Genomic DNA, 25291 nt, shown 5'->3' on the forward strand with positions numbered 1-25291 from the left:
GCACTTACTACTAGCCACATACAGCTACAGACTTTCTCGGTTCTCAAAGAGTTAAGCTGGGGAGAAAGACTGGTAAATATAATTTCAATCTAATATGATAAATGCTACAATGAATGCATGTACAGGAGCGGCTGATCCAAACCCAGGGAGAGGCAGGTGTGGGGCTGGGAAGGAGCTGAACGAAGATGCATGGGAATTAGTTGGGTAACGCACCTGCAGGGAGCTAGGAGAAGGTGCCAGGCAGTGTGAATACAAACAGGCTCAAGAGTAACAATAATGTTTCCATCACAAAAATGCAATATCCATTCAATTTTAATTGTGTTACCTTTTATTATTTTACAATATATTTCAAAAAAATGCCGTTACAGTTGCCTTAACTGCTCTATAAGACCTGGAATAAAAGAACACTTAGAACACACAGACATCAAGCTGTTAATACCTACTTGTACTGAACCATTGCTACCAAGAGATGTAGTTTTTTAAACAGGCAGATGTGTGGCAATGCAAAATAAAACACAAACTTGTTAGAACAGTAAACTTTGTTTTAATGGCTATAGAAAGGAGGTGGTTTTGTTTTCATTTTTCAACACATCTGGTTCTGGCAGCAAGCTGTATTATGCATTTAAAGCAATCCATGCCCTGAAAGCTTCTATTTGCAGTTGTGTATGTCATCTGAATCAGAGCCCAGACACATGAAAAATATCATTCCAATACCCTCAATACCCCTCCCTCCAGAAGGTCGTGAACTCAAGATTCTTGTTGGTGAAGTATTTTACAAGAATTTTTTTTTACAGTGACACTGGATGCTTTTAATTTTCTCTAAAAGAGAAGCAATGAAAATGCAAGGAAACCCTCCAGGGTCCAACTTTCACTTCACATTCTCCCCAAGTAGTAAAACAGCAGCTCTACATGTTGATGAAAAAGAATTTCAATTTCTCCATATTAGTTTCTTCTTAATCATATTAGCACTAAAATTTATCCGGATTTAGCTGGATTTCCAAAAGGAAAATTTTATGTGCCAAATATTTCAGGAATTTAATAAAGCATTACATATATGTAATTAGCTCTTATCTACCAAAAAATATATATGTATATATATTTATATTTATTTCTCTTACCTTCACTGAAGTTCTTTTTTTTCTGGCTGGATATGAGAAACAAGATTAAGTGGACCAATGCTGGCTTTATTTCTTCATAAGCAATAATTTGAGTCTTTTTTTCATTCAGTACGACTGGATGTTCATAATAAATTCACAAAAGGCAATACAAGGAAATACCTACTGAAAAGGCATCTGCCAAGCAATTCACGTTTCAAGGTTAGACTCTATCTACCAAGTGGCACTATGGCATTACATAGGCATTTGACTTTTGTTTTCTTTTTCAAGTTTGTCAGTTCTTTACTATTTTTTTTCTAGCAAGGATGGTATATAATCACAAAGTCAGGCCTAGAGACCATTTATAGTTGCTCCCAATATTACGTTGGACGGAAATCTCAAGAGCTGATATAAACCAAACTAAAGAGTAGTCAACTGGAACCACATCTGGTCACAATCAAATAGTCTCCAATAGTACTTTGCTAATATACAGGTTTCCTTCTTCTTGACTGATTTTGTGTTAGTCTTATTAAAATTACAACAAATAAGATTGCAAAGTTTTTGTCAGCTTGTATTTTTAGAGAACTCCTACGTTCATATGAATATACTGTAATTCACAAAATGTCTTTATAGTAATGTTCTTTCTATAAACATGGTTGGCAAAATAAAAAAGGCACAAGAGGGGGATAATGACAAATGTTTTCAACTTTCAGTGAAGAGTACCCAAGCAAGTATCTTTCATGAAGAAAAGCAGAGAAAAATGTTCAGTAATTCATGCACAACTTGAGCCAAAATGAACAAACAAAAACTTCTCTTCAGATAGGTCCTGAGGCTTGAGGAGAAAACAAGTTTTCCTAATCACGTGCTCCATGTAAAATAAAATGTAAAGCTGCACATATATGTGTTTGGTTTAACAGTGGACCCATGTTTTTTAAAAAGTGAGGCAATTAAAGGAAAACAAAACCAAAATACCTTCATAAACAAAGGAACTCCACCTGTAGCCTCTGTCCTTTTTACCACTGAGCAGGGCAAAACGTCCAATAAAATGTAAAATGCAGCATACGCAATCATGTAATCTAAAAACTCTTCATGATAACTTATTGCAAATTGCACTTGACAGTTCACCACAACAATGGAAAACTGGCCCCTTGTTAGTTCACACAGTCCTTGAGACCCAAACTGAAGTCACCAGTAGAACGATCTGGATAAAAAGTTTGCCGCTGTGCTCAGCCAGCTAGCTCCACCCTCTGGGTGTGAGCCGACCCGGGACACTGCTTTATCCTGTTCTTTTGTGGGACTCTCATCCTCAGGCAGGTAGTCGGGCAGTTCTGTGTTCTGTTCTACTTCCACAGGCGTATCTTGGAATGGAACCAGCATCTGACATAGACAACATGTTAAGAGTTATTACAAAATCAACCCAATCGACACAGGTAAATTAAGTCCTAAATTAAAGGTCAACTATACACCTCACTCTAATCACCGTATTTATTCTCAGTGACAATAGTCACTTAAAAATTTTCCTCTTACATGAAGGTAGGCCCAACTGTTGAGCACTGCATTAGGCAGAAAGACACATGAAAAGTAAGATGCTTTTCTCCTGAGGCTCCAGAAATAAATGTGCAACCTCTCTGCATTTAAAGAAAACAAAAGCAAGTACCTGGCTACTGTGGGCCCCGAAGGGCCACTGAACCTTTCTATGGGGACACAAATAAGTTAAGGGGATGTAGATTTGTTTTCCCTATCACAAAGCTGGTGGCAAAAGTAGTAAGAGGCAAAGCTTTTCACTGTACTTACCTACCCAATTGTGGGAATACAGCTTTATTATTTGGATTGACAAAAACTAATTAAGGTTAGAAAGAAGTATTTAAAAATCAACACAGGGGTGCCTGGGTGGCTCAGTCGGTTGAGCACCTGACTCTTGATTTCAGCTCAGGTCATGATCCCAGGGTCTTGGGATCAAGCCCTGTATCAGGCTATGCGCTAAGCATGGAAACTACTTAAGATTCTCTCTGCCCCTCTACCCTTCTCACTCTCTCTAAAATAACATAACATATATAAAATAAAACCAACACAAGGAACCTATATATCCTTTATTTCCATGTAAAATTAGAAAGACATCTCCACTGAGAAAAAGAATAGACTCTGAAATCCACAAAATTTAAGAACAGACCCTGAAATCTACAATAGATCTCTTTAGAAAAGAGCTGTTAGCCAAGAAACAAGATAATCTGACCCAACCACACTCCTATATATTTGGCAACTAACAGCCTGAAAATACTAGCAATCTGCCAGCCATAAAGAATAATCAAGAGTCAGGTATAAAGAAAACTAAATTAAAAAGCATTTACCTCTTCTCCACTTTCACTTTTCACAACTTGCTGAGCCTTCATAACCTTGGTTGATGCTATTGCTGATGCCAAAGCCTAGGCCAGGATAAAAAGGGAAATTTGAACACTGATTTGTTTACCTATAACCTCAAGCATATTCAGCCATTTAAAATACTAACCTCTGCTTTCAAATCTGAACGGATCCGCACCACACATCTTTGAACAGCCATTTGAAAAGTAAAGCTAATAACACCTTTAATTTTTAACAAAGCCTCTTCACAGAGATTTCTCCGAGACTGAAAAGGTAAAAGCAAATTATTATTACAATTGACAAAATGTTAAACAAATCAACTCAAACCACACTGAATTAGTCATTATATGAACGGTGGGGGGGGTGGGGGGGGTTGGGGGGAGGGAGCAAATGTCCCTATTTCAGTTCTACCATCTCATACATGAGGGCATACTGGGGGTGCTATTTAGTCAAGCTTACTAAATTTTATAAGATCAACAGAACAGTAATTTCTTCTGGATCTTTTCAAGCTTCATTACTAATACTTAGTTTTAATCCTTTTTATCAGAAATAAGTTAGCCAGTGTTGATTTATATCTCAATGCAAATGGAATGAAGAATAATACAGAAAAAAATGCTGAAAAGCAGAGGTTCCTCTAGCTCAAAGGTAAGCAAATTATAGTCTGCCAGCTGTTTTTATAAATAAAGTTTTACTGGAACACAGCTACACACATTTGTTTACATAATGACTGAGGCTAGTTTCATACTATAGCAGAGTTAGTAGTTAGAATAGACTATATGCCCTTCCAAATCTAAAATATTTACTATCTGACCCTTTAACAAAAACATCTGCTGAACCCTGCTCTTAAAAATCTCTAAGGTTAAATTGTGATGTCACAATTAGTATTCAGTATTTGAGTCACTTTTTTAAATTTTTTTTAACGCTTATTTATTATTGAGAGACAGAGAGACACAGCATGAGGAGGGTAGGGGCAGAGAGAGAGGGAGACACAGAATCTGAAGCAAGCTCCAGGCTCTGAGCTGTCAGCACAGAGCCCAACATGGGGCTCAAATTCAAAAACCGCGAGATCATGACCTGAGCCGAAGTTGGATGCCTAACCAACTGAGCCACCCAGGTGCCCCGAGTCACTATATTTCTTAAAGCACTTGGTATTTATAAACATCACTGTACCCTTTATTTATGGCATTCTCAGTGGTTACCACTGCATTCTCAAGGGTTATTAATACCCTCTTTTTAGTTCTCATTTTCCTCTGATAACACAATATAACATATCCTTCAATGTCTCTTTAATACACTATTAATAATACACTAATAACACACTACTTAGACACTGATTATTCCATCTCTGTCTCATCTTACCTCCAAGGTCCAGTGCCTTAAACTAAGTGATTTTCTTTCTACTTCATCTCTCAGTAGACTATTCTCATCACTTTAGTCATCATCACCATGGAGAAAAGGGACATACATCTCTAGTATGACTTTATTTTCACTTGTTATCAGATATATCCACTTGGATATCAAGTGGTCATCTCAAACACAAGATCCAAAGCAAAAATGGATTAAAAAGTAACTAGTTTCACCATATCCTTCCTTCCACCTCTCGCTCACATATTATCACCATCCCTATATTTTCCTGTGTCTGTATTGAGACCAGGTTCTGTCTGATTCAGTACTTCTTAGGAGACAAGAATCTGCAATTGACCCAAAGTCTCTGGATCACGCTGAGAAACACTATCTTCAAATTATTTGATTCACTCTTTTCTTCCATTGAATATTATGAGTCTTCAAACTCATTCCCACAATCCTTCAAAAGAACTCTTATCATTGCTTATCTCCCTCCTAGCATTATAGGAGGGTGCTAAAGTCAACTTGCTAATATTGTATTTTAGATTTCAGCAATCATTTCCATACAATATATCAGCCTATATTTTTGTGTGTGCTGTGCTGAGTTTTATTATTTGGTTTCAGCTAGCTTTCAAAAGCAACTATATTATCCTTATTCATTAAAGTTAAACAGATGGTGGGGCACCTGGGTGGCTCAGTCAGTTAAGTGTCTGACTTCAGCCCAGGTCCTGATCTCACAGGTCCTGAGTTCAAGCCCCACGTCTGGCTCTGCACAGACAGCTCGGAGCCTGCTTCAGATTCTGTGTCTCCCTCTCTCTGCCCCTCCCCAACTTGTGTTCTCTCTCTCAAAAATAAAGAAATGAATCTTTTAAAAAGTAATAAAATTAAATAGGTGGCATTGGTGGTATTTTATGTATCTTAGTATCTTACATTTAATCAATTTACATTTACTGAGCTTGCTTTCTAGAAACTTTTCAGGATCTTGTGGCCCCAGATGCAGTAAGATAGTTGTGAACTATCTTATTTGGCAATGTCATGGATGATATGCATATGAAAAACTCCCCCCCCCCACCCTTATTTACTGAATCCTAAATCCTGAGGCCTAAATGCTGCAACAGCACAACCAGAAAAAGCTGTGGATAATCTAATGTAACCTACCAGGCATAGCTAAAGAGATAAGTGGTAATTTACCAGTTGCTACCACTAAATATGTAAAGTTATATGACTTATCACTGCTCAAAATAACTTCAGGGAGACTTCTAAATCCAGTCAAGATGGAGAAATTGGGACTGGAATTAGCCTTCAGGCTTAAACAACTACAAAGAGACAAAATAAAATGAATAAAACAACAATTTCCAAACAGTGGAAAACAAACATCCCTGAAAGAAGGAAAATACACTTGATCTTAGCCAAAAGGCCGAGAAGCGATGAAAGAAGGAAAATAAAGTGAGCTCCACAAGGTCATCAACATATTGCCTAGAAAGTTTCCAGGCTATAACTTAGGAAAGGAGAACTCAAGGGGAACCTGCAGTCTCCTTCAATTAAGGACACAGTTGAAAATTCAGGGAGGTCAAGGCAACTATAATTCGCAGGACAAAGCACAGGAGAGGGCAGAGCTGTGCAGAGAGGGTCCACAGAGACAAAGCATGTACTAGAGATCTGCAATGAGATCCCCTCAGGTTTTCAGCTGAATGATGATCTATCTGTACATGCATGTGAACAAAGAACCTGAGGCTGGATGAATAACCAGACTGGAAGGGAATAGAAGGAACAGTTCTGCAGGCTCAAACCATGCTGAAAATACTTCATGTTCCCATCAGACAGAGTACAAAAACTTTTATAAACATGGGGTATGAACAAAGAACCCAGAAGAGTATTGCCCCAGTAGTGTAGCAAAATTACCCCTAGGATAAAGGGTGCTATGGTTCTGCCTAACAAAGCTTAAAAGCAAGCCTCAAAAAGATCTGTTAGTAAGTAACTGTGATCTAAAACAAATCTCAAGAGAGGCGCCTGGGTGGCTCAGTCGGTTAAGCGTCCAACTTAGGCTCAGGTCATGATCTCATGGTCCGTGGGTTCATGCCCCGTGTCAGGCTCTGTGCTGACAGCTCAGAGCCTGGAGCCTGTTTCAGATTCTGTGTCTCCCTCTTTCTCTGACCCTCCCCTGTTCATGCTCTCTCTCTCTCTGTCTCAAAAATAAATAAATGTTAAAAAAAAATTTTTTTTTAAATCTCAAGAATATTTTTAAAGGATGTACATACAAATAAGTACGTGCTGTACCCAACAAAGTAAAATTTGCAATGCCTGGCATCTAATCAAAAATTACCAAGAATGCAAAGAAGCAAAAAAAAAAAAAAAATGCAACCAGTAATTATAAAAGTCAATCTGTAATTACAAAAATCAATCTATAGAAACATACTCAAAAGGCAGAAATGATTAAATTAGTACATAAAGACATTATGGTTATTCCACCCCTCTTTTTTTATGTTCCAGTAGATCCATGCTACGGAAATATGAAAAAGACCCAAATCAAACTTCTAGAAATGAAATAAAATAATGTCTATGTTAAAAAAAAAATACACTGAATGAGATTAACAGGAAATAAATGCCTATAAAAGAAAACTTCAACAAATATAGCAACAGGAACTATCCAAAATGAAACAGAGGGGGAAAAAAAGGAATTGAAAACAAAATGAGCAGAGTATCAGTGAGCTGTGAGACTTTACACGGCTGAATATGTATAACAGGAATCCTTGAAAGACCCAGGGGAAAGGGGGACGGAAAAAATATTTGAAGAAATAATGGAGAAACCTGTCCAAATTTGCTGCATATGATAAACCCAGAGATCCAAGAAGCTGAATGAACATGAATAAAATTATACCAAGGCACATTATAAACAGCTCAAAAACAGTGATAAAAGAGAAACTCTTAGAAGCAGGAAGAGTGGGAAAAATAAGATCTATTAAGAAGAACACAAATAATAGAATCCTAAACAGAAACAATGCAAGGAAGAAGACAGTGGACCAATGCCTTGAAGTATGGTTAAAGAAAGAAAGAAAAGAAATCCTGTCACCTAGAATTTCACATGCACTGAAAATATCTTTCAAAAAAAATAAAATAAGGACTCTCACAGACATACAAAATTGAAGGAGTTACACTTCAAGATCTGACTTTCAAAAATGAAAGAATAGCTGGAGCACCTGGGTGGCTCAGTCGGTTAAGCAACTGACTCTTGTCTTCATTTTGGTTCAGGTCATGATTTCACATTTCGTGGGATCGAGCCCTGTATCAGGTTCTGTGCTGACAACAGAGCCTGCTTGGTATTCTGTCTCTCCCTCTCTCTCTCTGCCACTTCCTCCTCTAGCTCTCTCTCAAATAAATAAATCTTAAAAAAAACTGAACAGCATAGCTGGACAGATGAGCAAGGAAAAGAGGATTTAATCAACAGTATAAACCAATTAATAGTAATAAACACTTAGAATACTCCCAACAACAGTATATACATTCTCAGGTGCATATGGAACATTCCCCAAGACAGACCATGAAACAAGCCTCAGTAAATAGAAAATGATTGAAATCACACAATATTGTCAAATCACATGAAACGAAATTAGAAATTTGTAACAAGGAAATTTGGAAAATTCAGAAATACATGGAAATTAAACAACAAACTCCTAAATTACCAATGTATCAAAAAAAGAAATCACACACAGAAAATACTTGGAGATGAATAAAATGAGAATATATCAAATCTTATGGGATATAGAGAAAAGAATGACTGAACAAAAATTTCTAGCTGTAGTAACTATATTAAATAGAAGAAAATCTCAAATCAGTAACCTATATTTCCATTCTAAGAAAGCCCAAAGCAAGCAGATGGAAAGAAACAATAAAGATTAGAGCAGGGAAAAGAAAAATAGAGAAAAGGGGGAAATATAGAAAAAAAACTAATGAAGCTAAAAATTGGTTCTCTGAAAAAAAATCAACAAAACTGATAAACCTTTTAGCTAGACTGACCATGAAAAAGAGAAAGAAAACTCAAATTACTAAAATCAGGAATAAGACAGGACATTATGACCAATCTGAAACAAAAGGATTATAAGCAAATACTATGAACAACTGTATGCCAACACATTAGATAACCTCAATGAAATGGGAAAATTCCTAGAAAAATAAAATTACCAAAAGTGACTCAAGAAAATAATGGGAGTTTGAATAGACATACAGTAATTAAAGAGATTAAATCAATTATCAGGAAATAACCTACAAAGAAAAGCTCAGGACCAAATGGTTTCATTGGTTAACACTACCAATGTTTAATGAAGAATCAATAGCAATCTTTCAACAAAGTCATCAAAACACTTCCCAATTCATTTTATTTATTAAGTATTTTTTTAATGTTAATTTATTCTGAGAGAGAAAGAGAGAGCACACAAGCAGGGGAGGAGCACAGAAAGAGAGAGAGAAAGAATCCCAAGCAGGCTCAGCACAGAGCCTGACTTGGGTCTCAATCTCAAGAACCATGAGATCATGACCTGAGCCAAAACCAAGAGTCAGAGGCTTAACCAACCGAGCCACCCAGGTGCCCCATCCCAACTCATTTTATGAAGCCAGTATTACCCGGATACCAATATCAGAAAAATACATCGCATGAAAGAAAATTATAAATAAAACTATAAAATATCCTGTATGAATACATATGCAAAATGCTTCAACAGAATCCCAGCAAACTGAATCCAGCAGCATATTAAAAAGATTATACACTATGACGAATTGGGATTTATCGTAGGAATGAAAGGTTGGTTCAAAGTATGAAAATCATCAATGTAATACACGGTATTAACAGAATTCAACTCAATAATGAAAAGAAAAATAATAAGCAATTTAAAAGCAGACAATGAAGGGGGACCCAGGTGGCTGTGGGTGCCTGGGTGGTTCACTCGGTTAAGTGTCCGACTCTTGTTTTTGGCTCAGATCATGATCTCACAGCTCATGAGTTTGAGCCCTACATCGGGCTCTGTGCTCACAGCCCTAAACTTGATTGGAATTCTCTCTCTGCCTCTTTCTCTGACCCTGCCCTACTCATTTGTTCTCTTAAAATAAATAAACTTAAAAAAAATTTTTTTTAAATAGACAATGAATAGGATTTTCTCCAAAAGAGATATCTGTGATAAAGATATATACAATAAATCCTGTATCAACCACTGAAAAATGGCCAAAAGCAGATGAAAAGATACTCAACACCGTTAGTCATAGGGAAATGCAAATTAAAACCACAATATGATACCATTTCACACCAGTACTAAACAACAACAGATGGCACAAGAACAGATACCCAGATCAATGGAATAGAGAACCCAGAAATGGACCCACAAACGTATGGGCAACTAATCTTTGACAAAGCAGGAAAGAATCTCCAATGGAATAAAGACAGTCTCTTCAGCAAATGGTGCTGGGAAAACTGGACAGCGACATGCAGAAGAATTCACCTGAACCACTTTCTTACATACACCATACACAAAAATAAACTCAAAATGGATGAAAGACCTCAATGTAAGACAGGAAGCCATCAAAATCCTCGAGGAGAAAGCAGGCAAAAACCTCTCTGATTTTGGCCCCAGCAATTTCTTACTCAAAACGTCTCCAGAGGCAGGGGAAACAAAAGCAAAAATGAACTACTGGGACCTCATCAAAATAAAAAGCTTTTGCACAGCGAAGGAAACCATCAGCAAAACTAAAAGGCAACCGACAGAATGGGAGAAGATATTTGCAAACAACATATCAGATAAAGGGTTAGTATCCAAAATCTATAAAGAACTTCTCAAAGTCAACACCCAAAAAACAAATAATCCAGTGAAGAAATGGGCAAAAGACATGAATAGACACTTCTCCAAAGAAGACATCCAGATGGCCAACCGACACATGAAAAAATACTCAACATCACTCATCATCAGGGAAATACAAATCAAAACCACAATGAGATGCCACAACAGATGTTGGCGAGCATGCAGAGAAAGAGGATCTCTTTTGCACTGTTGGTGGGAATGCAAGCTGGTGCAGCCACTCGGGAAAACAGTATGGAGGTTCCTCAAAAAACTAAAAATAGAACTACCCTACGACCCAGCAATTGCACTACTAGGCATTTATCCAAGGGATACAGGTGTGCTGTTTCGAAGGACACATGCACCCCCATGTTTATAGCAGCACCATCAACAATAGCCAAAGTATGGAAAGAGCCCAAATGTCCATCAATGGATGAATGGATAAAGAAGTGGTATATATATATACAATGGAGTATTACTCGGCAATCATTTCAGGAGTATCAAATCATTTCAGGCAATCAAAAAGAATGAAATCTTGCCATTTGCAACTACATGGATGGAAGTGGAAGGTATTATGCCAAGTGAAATTAGTCAGTCAGAGAAAGACAAAAATCATATGACTTCACTCATGAGAACTTTAAGAGACAAAACAGATGAACATAAGGGAAGGGAAACAAAAATAATATAAAAACAGGGAGGGGGACAAAACAAAAGAGACTCATAAATATGGAGAACAAACAGGGTTGCTGGAGGGGTTGTGGGAGGGGAGATGGGCTAAATGGGTAAGGGGCATTGAGGAATCTACTCCTGAAATCATTGCTTCACTATATACTATCTAATTTGGATGTAAATTTTAAAAAATAAAAAATAAAGTTAAATTATAAAAACAAACAAACACACAAACAACAACAGAAATGTATGTTGACAATGCTGTGGAGAAACCAGACCCCACATCTGCTGCTGATGGAATATAAAATGATGCAGCCACTGTAGAAAACACTCTAGCAGTTGCTCAAAAAGCTAAACAAAGTTACTGTATCACCCAGCAGCTCTACCCCTAGTAACATATTCGAAAGAACTGAGAACATACATCCACACAAAAACTTATACACAAATCTTCACAGAATTATACATAATAGCCAAAAAGTGGAAACAACCCAAATGTCCATCAACTGATAAATGAATAAACAAATATAGTAAATCCATACAATGGAATATTATAAAAAGTGATGATGTACTGATACACACTACAATAGGGATGAACTATGAAAACATTATGCAAAGTGAAAGCTAGACATGAAAGGTAACATATCCTATGATTCCATTTATGTGTAATGTCCAGAAGAGGCAAATCCACAGACAGTAAATTAGTGGTTGTCACGGGCAACCCATTAGTGACTGCTAATGGGTATGAGGCTTCCTTTTGGGGTGATGAAATGTTCAGGAATTAGACAATGGTGATGGCTGCACAACCCTATAAATATACTAAAAGCACTGAATTGAACACTTTAAAATGGCAAATTTATAGTATGTGAATTCTATTTCAATTAAAAAAAAAAAACCTGAAAGAATTCAACTTCAGCAGACTTGTACTGCTATAAGAAAACGTCAACAGAAGTCCTTGAGACGGGGGCGCCTGGGTGGCTCAGTCGGTTGGGTGTCCAACTTCAGCTCAGGTCATGATATCACGGCTCCTGGGTTTGAGCCCCATGTCGGGCTCTGTGCTGACAGCTCAGAGCATGGAGCCTGCTTCAGATTCTGTGTCTCCCTCTCTCTCTGCGCTCCTCCCCTGCTCGCACTCTGTCTCTATCTCTCTCAAAAATAAACAGTAAAAAAATTTAAAAAAGAAAAAAAAAAGAAGTCCTTGAGACAGAAGGAAAATAGTATCAGATGAAAAATACAGTATTTACACAAAGGAAAAAGAACCCTGGAAACGGCAAAAATGTAAATAGACAGAAAATACTTTTTTTATTTTTAAATGTCTTAAAAGAAACTGACTTTTCAAAATCATAGAGACAGAAAGTAAAACAGTGGTTGCCAGGGGCTGGGGGAAAGGAAGAAAGCAGAGTGACTGTTTAATGAGTACAGAGTTTCAGTTTTACAAAACAAAAAAGTTGTACATTCATAAGAAGTATAGAGGTGATGGTTACACAACATTATGAATGTATTTAATACCACCAAACTATATACCTAACGATGGTTAAGACCGTAAATTTGGGGGCACCTGGGTGACTCAGTTGGTTGAGCGTCTGACTTTGGCTGAGGTCATGATGTCACAGTTCGTGGGTTCAAGCCCCGCGTCGGGTTCTGTGCTGACAGCTCAGAGCCTGGAGCCTGTTCCAAGTTCTGTGTCTCCCTCACTCTCTGCCCCTATCCCGCTCATGTGCTCTCTCTGGCGCTCTCTCTCTCTCAAAAATAAACATCAAAAAAATTTTAAAAAATTTTTAAAAAGACAGTAAATTTCATGCTATGTGTATTTTACCACAATAAAAAAAATAAAGACTATTTAAAGTAATAACAATGTATTTGGGGTTTATGACATATGTGGAAGCAAAACATGTTAACAACTGCATAGAGGCAGAGAAAGGAGAAATGGAAGTATAATGTTTTAAGTGTCCTATACTATGCATGAAGTGATATATTAATTGAAGCTGCACTATAGTAAGTTAAAGATATATAAAATAGGGGCAGCGCCTGGGTGGCTCAGTCAGGTAGGCATCCGACTTCCGCGCAGGTCATGATCTAGCCTGACCTGATCGAACTTGTTCAATCCCTATGTTCGAGCCCTATGTCGGGCTCTGTACTGACAGCTCAGAGCCTGCAACCTGCTTCAGATTCTGTTGTCTCCCTCTCCCTCTCTCTCTCTCATGCTCTGCTGGTGCTCTGTCTCTCTCTCCAAAATAAATAAAAACATTAAAAAAAAAAAAAAAAAAGGATACATAAAATAAACCCTACATCAACCAACAAAAAGAAAGGAAGAACTGTACCTAATAAGCCAACAAAGTAAATAAAATGAAATCATAAAAAACATCCAATAGTCCAAAAGGCAGGAAAAGGGAACAAAGAACTGATTGGACAAATAGTAATTTGCAAGGGCACGGTGCCTGGCTAGTTCAGTCACAGGAGTGTCCAAACGATCTCAGGGTCGTGAGTTCAAACCCCAAGCTGGATGCAGAGATTAGTTAAATAAATAAACTTAAAAAAAAAAGAAAGAAAGAAAGGAATTAGCAAGATGGTTGTTTTAAACACAACCATACAAATAATCATATTAAAGATAACTCCAACACTCCAGTTAAAAGGCAGAAATTTTCAGAATGGATAAAAAGGCAAGGCCCTACTATATGGTGCCTGTAAGAAATCTACTTGAAATACAGACACAAACAGAAGACACACTAATCAGAAGCAAGCAGAAGTAGCTAATATTAAAAGCAGACAACGTAGAATGAGTTCAGAAGAAACTACCCTGTAGGAGTATTACAGTATTCTATTATTAAAATAGTCTATATTAGAATACATTGAATATATTCACCAGTGAAGCTATCTAGGACAGAAGTTTTCTTTATGGAAAGGTTTTTAATTACAAATTCAATTTCTTTAATACATATTGAGCTATTCATGTTATCCATTTCTTCTTGAATAAACCTTGGCAATCTGTGTTTTTAAAAACATTTTCCTGTTTCATCTACATTACCAAATTTATTGGCATAAAGTTATTTAAAATATTTATTTTCTTTTTAAATTTTTTATTTTTTTATTTTAATGTTTATTTAGTTTTGAGAGAGTGTGTGAGCAGGAGAAGGGCAGACAGAGGAGACACAGAATCGGAAGCAGGCTCCAGGCTCTGAGCTGTCATCACAGAGCCCAATGTGGGGCTCAAACTCAGGATCCATGAGATCATGACCTGAGCTGAAGTCAGACACTTAACCAACTGAGCCAGCCAGGTGCGCTTCTTTTTAGATTTTTTTTAAAGTCTCTTTATTTATTTTGAGAGAGAGAGACAGCAAGCAGGGGAGGGGGTAAAGAGTGAGAAAGAGAGAGAGAATCCCAAGCAGGTTCCACACCGGCAGCACAGAGTCCAATAGGGGGCTTGAACTCTCAAACCCAGAGATCATGGCCTGAGCCAAAATCAAGAGTAGGATGCTTAATTGACTGAGCCACCCAGGCGCTCCCATTTATTTTCTTTTTAGTGTCTACAGGATCTATAGCGATGTTTTCTCTCTCTTATTTCTGGTATCAATAATTTGTGACTTCTTTTATTCATGATCAGTTTGGCTACAAATTTATCAATTTTATTGATCATGTCAAAGAATCAGCTTTTGATTTCATTAGTTTTTCTCCATTTTTCATTTCACTGATTTGTTCATTCACTCTTCTGCTTAAGTTAGATTTAATTTGCTTTTTCTTTTTTTTATCTAGTTTCTTAAGGTAGAAACTTAAGTCACTGAGACCTTATCTCTCTTATATATAAATAATTAGACGTTTGGTGCTAATGAATTACCCTCTAAACACTGCTTTGGTGGCTTCCCACAAATTTTGATACTACATTTTCCTTTTTATTCAATTCAAAATGTTTATCATTTCTCTTCTGATTTCCTCATTGACTTAGGGATTATTTTTTTTAATTTGTTTAATGTTTATTTTTGAGAGAGAGAGAGAGTGAGCGAGCGAGTGAGCATGAGCAGGGCAGGGGCGGAGAGAGAGGGAGACCCAGAATCCGAAGCAGGCTCCAGGCTCCAAGTTGTCAGTGCAGAGCCTGATGTGGGACTTGAACTCATGGAACCGTGAGATCATGACCTGAGCTGAAATCAAGAGGCGGACGCTTAACTGACTGAACCACCCAGGCACCCCCATGACTCAGGGATTATTTTAGAAATAAATTATTTAGTTTCCAAAATATTTGGGGGATTTTCCAAATACCTGTTATTGATTTCTAACTTGCTTTTCATTGTGCTCAGAGAACATACTTTGCATAGTTCTTTTAAATTTATTAAGACTTGTTTTATGACCCACAATAAGGTCTACCTTGGTAAATGTTCCGTGTGTATGTGAAAAGAATGGATACTACCTTGTGGCTGGAGGGTGTTCCATAAATGCCGATGAGGTTAAGGTGGTTGTTAGTACTATTTGAGTCTTCTATATCCTTAACTGATTTTCTGTATACTTGTTCTATTAATTGAGAGTGGTGTTGAAATCTCCAGCTCTACTTGTGGATGTGTCTATTTCTTCTTGTTACATCCTCTGATTAACTGACACCTTTAGAACAAAATGCCCCTCTGGAATTTATTCTTCAAGACTGCTGAAAAAAAATATAAATAAATAAAAATAAAAAGATCGCTGGTGGGATGCCTGGGTGGCTCAGTCAGTTGAGCATCCGACTTCGGCTCAGGTCATGACCTCACGGTCTGGGAGTTCGAGCCCCGTGTCGGGCTCTGTGCTGACAGCTCGGAGCCTGGAGCCTGCTTCCGATTCTGTGTCTCCTTCTCTCTCTGCCCCTTCCCCACTCATGCTCTGTCTCTGTCTCTCAAAAATGAATAAACATTAAAAAAAATTTAAAAAAAAAAAAAAAAGATCACTGGTGTCAGTGAAGAAACTATTTACAGTAGTTCCCCACCCCACCCATACCTTATCCATAGGAGATCTGTTCCAAGGCCCCCAGGGGATGCCTGAAACTGCAGAAAGTACCCAAACCTATACATACTATGTTCTTTTCCTGCACATTCATATGATAAGTTTACTTATAAATTAGACACAGGGGTGCTGGGCAGCTCAGTCAGTTGAATGTCCAACTTCAGCTCAAGTCATGATCTTGTGGTTCATGAGTTCGGGGGTATCTGCTGTCAGTGCAGAGACCACTTCAGATCCTCTGTCCCCTCCCCTACTCATGGTCACTCACTCTCTCTCTCTCTAAAATAAACATTTAAAAAATAAATAAATTAGGCAGAGTAAGAGATAAATAATAGAACAATTGTAACAATACATTGTAACAAGTTATATGAATGTGATCTCTCTCAAAATATCATACTATATTCACCTTCTTCTTGTGATGATGTGAGGTAATAAAATGTCTATGTGATGAGATGAAGTAAAGTAAATGACATAGGGATTGTTACATAGCCTTAGGCTACTACAACCTTCTGATGATCTGTCAGAAGGATCATCTGCTTCCTGACCCTACCTTATGAACCACGTGTTTATAAAAGTCTTACCGTATCATCAAGACCATCTATGTGCAAAACCACTGTTTTGGCACGTTTGTTTGTAGTTCCCAGGAAAAACTGAGCTTTCCTTCTACGTGAATTCATTTCATTGTAACTATCACCATCTGCCATACTGGAAGACTGGAGAATGTCATAAATTTCAGAAGCCAGCAGTTTTGTTTCTCCTGGAGTTGTAGACCTTGAAAAGAAACACATATAAATTAATAAACTAGTCCGGTCACCTCTATTGATTCTGTAATTTTATTCAACTTTGCAGAGCCTTGTTTTCTTCATTCTGATGTTTCATTCAATTTAAAGGAAATACCTAGAATAACCAACATTGAAAAAGCAGTTAGTTGACAATAAGGTCTTCTAATTTTAAAACCATGGTTTACTGAGATTCAAAACTCATCACTATAATAGTATAAAACCACATTCAGGGGCACCTGGGTGGCTCAGTCAGTTGACCATCCAACTTCAGCTCAGGTCATGATCTCAGAGTTTGTGAGTTTGAGCCCCACGGCGAGCTCTGTGCTGACAGCTCAGAGCCTGGAGCCTGATTCAGATTCTGTGTCTCCTCTCTCTGCCCCTCCCCCGCTAATATTCAGTCTCTCTCAAAAATAAATAAATGTTAAAAAAAATAATAAAAACTTAAAGTTTTTAATAAAAAAATAAATAAAAGCACATTTAATCAAAATCATTAAACAGGAAATCAACTAAAAAGATTAGATTAGAACCTGTCCCTGGATTAACATTAATATAATTTGAAGGTCCCCTGACCTTCAAGAAAGTACAACACATAAAAAACCAAAAGGAGAAAACAAATTAGGAGAGGATCATTCATATTAGAATCATTATAAAAAAGAGATTTCTTAATAAATTCAAATTGTTTCTTAATTTACATTTTTTACTTATCTTTTACAAAGCATGAATATATTATAAAACCACAACTGGGGCACCTGGGTGGCTCAGCTGGTTAAGCGTCTGACTTCAGCTCAGGTCATTATCTCACGGCTCGTGAGTTCGGGCACGCATTGGGCTCTGTGCTGACAGCTCGGAGCCTGGAGCCTGCTTCAGATTCTGTGTCTCTCCTTCTCTCTGCCCCTCCCCCACTCACACCCTCTCTCTCTCTCTCCCTCAAGAATAAATTAACATTAAAAACAAAATTCTTTAAAAAAAACACACAACTAAAAACAAAAGTTTTCATTCTTAAACTTTTTTTAATTTTTAATGTTTATTTTTGAAAGAAAAAGAGTGCAGGCACACAGGGGAGGGGAAGCGGGGTGGAGGGGGGGACAGAGTGCACAGAGCCCAATGATGGGGGGCTCGAACTCACAAATCGTGACCTGAGCCAAAGTCAGATGCTTAACCCACTGAGCCACCCAGGAGCTCCTCCATTCTTGAACTCTTAAATCCTACTATACGTCCTCAAATAAACATCTGGTGCCATGCTGTCCAAAACACTTTCTGCACTGATAGAAATGTTTGATAGCTGCACTGTCCACTCACCACATGAGGCTACTGACCAACCACAATTAAAAAAATGATTATTTACTTTGAATTAAATTTAAATCGCCACGTGTGGCAAGTGTATAGCATACTGGACAGCACAGATCTAACACTTATTAGTTGAATAAACAGTAAATATACATAACTATAAAAAATAACCCTCATTTCACTTACAGATAAGTTTAATTAATCCAAACCTTATAACACACATTCAAGGCTTTTAAATCTGTCCCCATTCAGCTCTGCCAACATCAGCTCATTTTGTCTTTTTATGAACACCTTTTACAGATGCCTTTTCCTCAACCAAAAGACATAAGCTTTTTAACTCTTCCTCCTTCCTTGAAGGTTCAACCTCAACCACCATCTTCTTTGTGAAGCTTTCCCACCCCAACAATCCATTCCACCCTCTACATTTAAAGTACTATGATTGTACTTATACTATTGATCATAATTTTCTTTTTTTCTTTTGAAGAATGGATATGTATTCTCTCTTTACCTTCCACAAAGCCTCACAAAACTTTTTGCCATCCGTTTATTGAATGAGCAAGAACACTTCAATTTCTGATATTCAGACTATAAACCTTCTAAGCTATACAGAGCTTCAGTTCCAGGGGTACTAATCTGGCAATTTTCCAAGCACTCAATTTACTATACCAGGTGGTTTTCTGGGCTACCGTTGACCAAAGAGATCAATTACTTTGAATGATTTTGACTGTGTATTGCAAGAAGCTATCAAAAAGACTATTTTCAGGTGGGGGGTTGAAATGTCTCAGCACTCTTCTGATAGCTGTTTCACAGTACTGAAAAGGTCACTGCAGTTCTGAGATTTTTTTTAAATTTTTTTTTAACATTTATCAGCGCGTGCATGCATGAGCGGGGAAGGGGCAAAGAGAGAGGGAGACACAGAATCCGAAGCAGGCTCCAGGCTCTGAGCTGTCAGCACAGAGCCCGACGCGGGGCTCGAACTCACAGACGGCACAATCATGACCTGAGCCGAAGTCAGACGCTCAACCGACTGAGCCACCCAGGAGCCCCCTTTTATTTTTTTTAATTCTGAGATATTTTAAATACTAGCCAACCAAAAGTTGTAGAATATGAGGACAGTGGTTACAGATACTCATGAATTTAAAAGAGAAAAAAAACAGTGTCTTTGCTACCCCTCTTCACCACCAATATTGTTTTCAAGTGTTTGCATCAAATTAAAAAATCATCAAATAGAAGATTCAACTAATGAGCTTCCTATAAAATTTCTGAAATGCACATACACTATTTCAAAAACTTTGTTTCCAGATGAAGCAGTAGGGACATAAAATATTAAAACACAGTAACATCAAATAATTATCTTCCTATTCTGCAGAATAACAACTGTAAGAGTAGTTCTAAACCATACAGGGTTACTAACCCCTTGACAATCTGGTGTAAAATTAGAGAATGTTTCACAAAAAATGCAAATATAAAAATTTTCTACATTTTCAGTGAGTTTATGTACCCACCCAAGCCATCCATCTTATGTCAACCTCAAAGAACAGAGATGGTTTAACATTTTTTTTAAACTGATCTAGAATTGGAGAGAGTAGAATAGGAGAACAGCAATGTAGTGATCCATCCAATGTTTGAGAATTTTCAATAAAATGTAAACTACTGGTAAGAATATAATTGGTAATACTGGAATAATATTGTTTTCCAAATACTCTTTGACTCTGTAATTCTTCTACTGGAACTTGTTAAGAAAATAATCTATGAAATGAAAGTAATCCAAAACAGGGGCACCTGGGCAGCTTCAGTCACTTCGGCTCAGGTCATGATCTCATGGTCCATGAGTTCGAGCCCCACATCCAGCTCTGTGCAGACAGTTCAGAGCCTGGAGCCTGCTTTGGATTCTGTGTCTTCCCCTCTCTCTGCCCCTCTGCCACTCGTGCTCTGTCTCTCTCAAAAACTAAACAAACATTTAAAAAATTAAAAAAAAAAAAAAAAAGTAATCCAAAACATAAGAATAGCCTTTTAAACAGTTAGGCAAGGAAGTTTTAGGGATACCTGGGTGGCTCAGCTGGTTGAGGGCCTGACTCTTGATCCTGAATCAGGTCATGATCCCAGAGCTATGGGATGGAACCTCCATGCTAAGAGTGGACCCTGCTTGGGATTCTCTCTCTCCCTCCCCCCACCCCCCGCCTTGTGCTCGCTCACTCTCTCTACAATAAAAATAAATTTTTTTAAATAAATTTTAAAAATATTTATTTTGAGAGAAAGAAAGCATTAGGGAGGGGCAGAGAAAGAATCCCAAGCAGGTTCCCTGCTGTAAGCACAGAGGCCGATGCAGGGCTTGAACCCACAAACCGTGAGATCATGACCTGAGCTGAAATCAAGAGTGAGAGGTTTGGGAGCCTGGGTGGTTCAGTCAGTTAAGCACCCGACTTCAGCTCAGGTCATGATCTCATGCTTCATGAGTTTGAGCCCCTGTCAAGCTATGTGCTGAGAGCTCAGAGCCTGGATCCTGCTTCAGATTCTGTGTCTCCCTCTCTCTCCGCCCCACCCCCACTTGCACTCTTGTCTCTCTCTCTCAAAAATGAATAAATGTTAAAAAAAAATAAAATTAAATTAAAAAAAGAGAGATGTTTAACCAACCGAGCCACCCAGGTGCCCCTAAATAAAAATTTAAAAAAGAAGTTTTGTGACTCCTGGGTAGCTCAGTCGGTTAAGCATTGGACTTCGGCTCAGGTCATGATCTCACGGTTCATGAGCTTGTGCCCCAATTTGAAGTGAGCTCGAGCCCCACTTTGGGCGAACACAAGCTTCGCATTGAGTGAGCCCTGGTTCTCTCTTTCCCTGCCCTCACTCATTTGTGCCCTCTCTCTAAAAAAAAAAAAAAAAAAAAAAAAAAAAAAAAAAAAAAAAAAAAAAAAAAAAAAAAACCCAAAAAGTGTTAGGACAGTACTGACCAACATAACTTTCTGAAATGATGGAAATGTAGTAAACTAGTCACATGAATATTAAATACTTGGAATAAGGTTGGTACAAGTGAAAAATTGGTTTTTAAATTTAATTTTAATTTAAATTGCCACATGTGGCTAACAACTACCATATGAGACAGAATTTTTAGAAAAAAAGGGAAGATCACCTCTGCTGTTAACTTCTTTAAGTTAACCTTCCTTTTCCTGATTATTACTCCCATACGTCTGACAAACCATTTCTCTAACACGTTTTCTGACTAAGGTCCTGCAAAAGAAATTAGCTCTACAAAAACTATAAGTGACAATTTTCTTAATTCTCCAAAGGATGGTATAGAGTTAAAACCATTCTAGACTCACAGGAGAGAAGATAATCTGTACATCTATTGGATTCCTTAGGGCTCTGGGGCTTAATTCTCTCATACACCTGTATTACCAGTTTCCACATTAGTAGCAACAGAGTGAGGGAAGAGAATTCCATTTATTCATAAGAACAATTTGCAAAGGTGATACGTGTGCATTTACAATTGCCTGTGCTGCTACAGAGGCTACTCGTACTAACTTTCATTTAGGAAATTAAGGATTTGGGGCACCCGGCTGGCTTAGGCGGTAGAGCACACAATTCCTGATCTTAGTATTTGTGAGTTCGACTCCCACATGGGGTGTAAAGATTGCTTAAAAATAAAATCTTAAAAAAAAAGAAATTACAGATTTACCAAAAAACAGAAAAAAAGAAAATTAAGGATTTACAACAAAACTATACTTATAGTCACACATCTTATGTTTGCTTAAACAAAGCAATTACAGATAATTAGAAAAATGGTTCTATGAAATAAATACTCCTATGACCACCATTTTTAACTTGTTTCATAATTCCAAAATCTCATCATTTTCACACTAATAAATTCCCTTCTGGAAGATTTTCAATTTCTACCTACATAAAACCAAAAGATTTTAAAAGAATAACATAATCAAATCAACACGATGGCCTCACTGTTAAGTATGGTTTTCAGGTGTACCTCATAGGACTAATTTTATTGCTACCCTTCCTATGAAACGGTTAAGGGATCTATTTACAGGCCCAGATCCCTCTCAAAACTAAGTAAAATTTTGTCTTAGGCAAAATTAAATTTACAAAAGCATATAAGCAAATTTAATTACAGTTACTTCGTGATCAGGGCACTATGAAGTACCCGTTCAACAAATCAATTATACCTTTTTTTTTCCCAACAAATCAATTATAAATAATTATTTCCTTACTTTTAAAAAATGCTTTTAAAACCAAAAAGAAAAATCCAAGACCGTCTACAGATGTGGAAGCTAGTCTTAAAAAAAAAAAAAATTACTGTTCAAATACTATCATTCAAAACATTCAAAAAGAAAAAGTCTAGAGTTTTATGGTATATTTGGCCATAAATATGAGAGACTGTATAATTAAACAAGAATTAATTGCCCTCATCTTCTTAGGCAATTGCAAATTGAAAGAGCTGATTAATGCCCTGGATTTAGTTCAGTCTTTAAAATGTGACATCAGAAAAAAAGACTATCTTGAAAATTTCTTTCATCTAAGTAATTGGAATTTTGTTCTCAGTAATTCACTATTAAATAATGAAGTATATTGATTCCTCACCACTTTTTCTAATTAGTTATCCATACTGAAAAGGTTCATGTTATTCATAAAACACAACTACAAGAAACTTGACCTTTATTATATATCAAAAATAATCTTAATTCTGAATATATATCCTTATTGGTCATAAACACCAATTCACTCTAATTCTAGATGCCGCTATAAACATTTCATATTGCTCATAAAGGCCAGTTAAAACCTCCACATACTACATAAAATCAATGAATATATCATTTTACTGTTGAAGACTTGCTATCTATCATCTTGAAAAACCTCTTAAATTTTCCTTTAGGAGTTGCTTTTGCTTTTCTTTTCAGTGTTGTTTGCTAAGAAGTGTTCTGGTAACATTTATGCAACCCAGAAAATTATCCCTCATTTTTCAATGCAAAAAACAGTCCTAAATTAAAAAGGGTTCTAAGAAGGAAGTCAACAGCTCTGTTTAGGTAACAATGAAATCCAAGGCAGGGAAGCTATGATCCTTGAGCCAAAGCCTATTCATTTATATATTAACCATGGCTGTTTTGACCCACCAGGGTAGTTGCAACGGGGACTGTTATGTCTAGCAAAGCCTAAAACATTTACTGGCTTTTCATAGAAAAAAATTTGCCAACCTCTGTTCTAAATAATTACAAAAAGACACTTAAAAAAAACTACAAAGTATGTGGAATGTAACCACAGCCATTAAGAATGATATTGCAAGGGACACCTGGGTGGCTCAGTCGGTTAAGCATCTGACTTCGGCTCAGGTCACAATCTTATGGTTCGGGAGTCCAAGCCCCACATCAGGCTCTGTGCTGCTAGCTCAGAGCCCGGAGCCTGCTTTGGATTCTGTGTCTCCCTCTCTCTCTGCCCCTCCCCTGCTCATGCTCTTGTCTCTCTCTCTTTCTCTCTCTCTCATAAAAAATAAACATGATAAAAAAAAAAAGAATGATATTGCAGGTAAATGGTTATATGGAAGAGTGCTCCTGATAATATATATTAACTACCACTACTGCCCTTACCTTTTATAAAATGTATTGGCATCGGATTTCTCAAAAAAAAAAGAGAATAAAAATCAAGGCAAAGCACAGCAACATTTTCAAGAATCTCAAGAAAACAAAAGATGAGCCATGGATCCAGTCCAGCTGTCCTTTAAGTATTAAAGTTACAGAAAAAGGGTTTTAAACATGAAAGAAGTCAAGGAATATTTGAGCCTTTCTTGAACAATCTACTAGACAATGAGCTTAAACCAAGAGATGACCAGAAAAGTTTTGCAAAAGGACAATGAGCATTTTCTATGTTTAACTGTGGATCTAAGTTTAAAACAAAGGTGGGAAAGAGAATGAAAGAACACATCAATGTTTGACAAAGCAGAAATAATCCAACTTCAAAAAAAAAAGGAGTCACCTGAAACTAATGTAACATTATGTGTTAACTATACTCAAACAATTTTTTAAAAAAAGGACAAGGGAGAAGAAAAGACTAAAGTAGAAAAAGTTTAGTGACTATGGAACACCTAACAGGTGGGAATCAAAAAATTACCATTAAAACTAACAATCAAGATAGTGGAAGTTTAAATAAGAAAACAGACAACTTAGAATATTTTTTAAAAGTATAAGTACAAGAGCAACCACTGTAACAGTAAAACAAACCATTTTAAGTATGAGAAGAAATTTTCAAAGTAAGGATCACCTGGGTGGCTTAGTCAGTTAAGCTTCTGATTCTTGATTTCAGCTTTGGTCATGGTCTCATGGCGTGTGAGATCGAGCCCTGCACTGGACTCCATGCTGAACGTGGAGCCTGTTTGGGATTCTCTCTCTCCCTCTCTCTCTGTCCCTTCTCTACTTGTGTGCTCTCTCTCAAAATAAATAAATAAACTCTAAATAAAAAAAAAAAAAAAGAAATTTTCAAAGTAAAAGAAAACCTCATGCAGAGAAAAAAACACAACTATTGCAACACAACATACACAGTAACTATCACAAAAACGAATGAAGATTAAATATATCAATCACTCAATATAAATGGACTTAGTTCACCAAGTAAAACAAAAAGATTTTCCATTTGGCTCAAAAAAACAAAACACAACTAAAACAAAGTGATTCAGAAATAAAGGAATGGGCAAATGTTGACCAGGCAAATAGAAACAATGAGAACAGGGCTTGCATACTGATCAAACAAAGTAAGGGGTGCCTACGTGGCTCAGTTAGTTGAGCATCTGACTCTTGATTTCAGCTCAGGTCATGGGATCAAGCCCTGCACTACGCTCTGTGCTGAGCATGGAACCTGCTTAAGACTCCCTCGCGCGCGAGCGCTCTCTCTCTCTCTCTCTCTCTCTCCCTCTCTCCCCCACTTGTGCTCTCTAAAATAAAATGAACATTAAATAAATAAATGAAATGAAAGAAATTTTAACTACTTT

The 25291-nt window shown here is 37.2% G+C and overlaps 1 protein-coding gene across 4 annotated transcripts in view; it reads right to left on the bottom strand.

The window, feature by feature from the left end:
* The window catches only part of ARMC1 (armadillo repeat containing 1), a 67880-nt gene that overhangs the window by 16224 nt on the left and 26365 nt on the right, over positions 1 to 25291 (bottom strand). For 2 of the 4 annotated variants that reach the window (XR_006212803.1, XR_006212802.1), the window contains exons 4-7: positions 16822 to 17011; positions 3601 to 3717; positions 3443 to 3517; positions 1119 to 2471 (exon numbers count right to left, since the gene is read on the bottom strand). Coding sequence is in view for 2 of the 4 variants with exons in the window: in XM_042972719.1 (XP_042828653.1) it covers positions 2280 to 2471; positions 3443 to 3517; positions 3601 to 3717; positions 16822 to 17011 (574 nt within the window). In the remaining 2 variants the exon portion in view is untranslated. Of the gene's footprint in view, positions 1 to 305; positions 2472 to 3442; positions 3518 to 3600; positions 3718 to 16821; positions 17012 to 25291 lie in introns of those variants that run through there. The other 2 variants (XM_042972719.1, XM_007085011.3) reach the window with 1 other exon arrangement.

The sequence above is a fragment of the Panthera tigris genome, chromosome F2, assembly GCF_018350195.1.
Source record: "Panthera tigris isolate Pti1 chromosome F2, P.tigris_Pti1_mat1.1, whole genome shotgun sequence".
Lineage (NCBI taxonomy): Eukaryota > Metazoa > Chordata > Mammalia > Carnivora > Felidae > Panthera > Panthera tigris.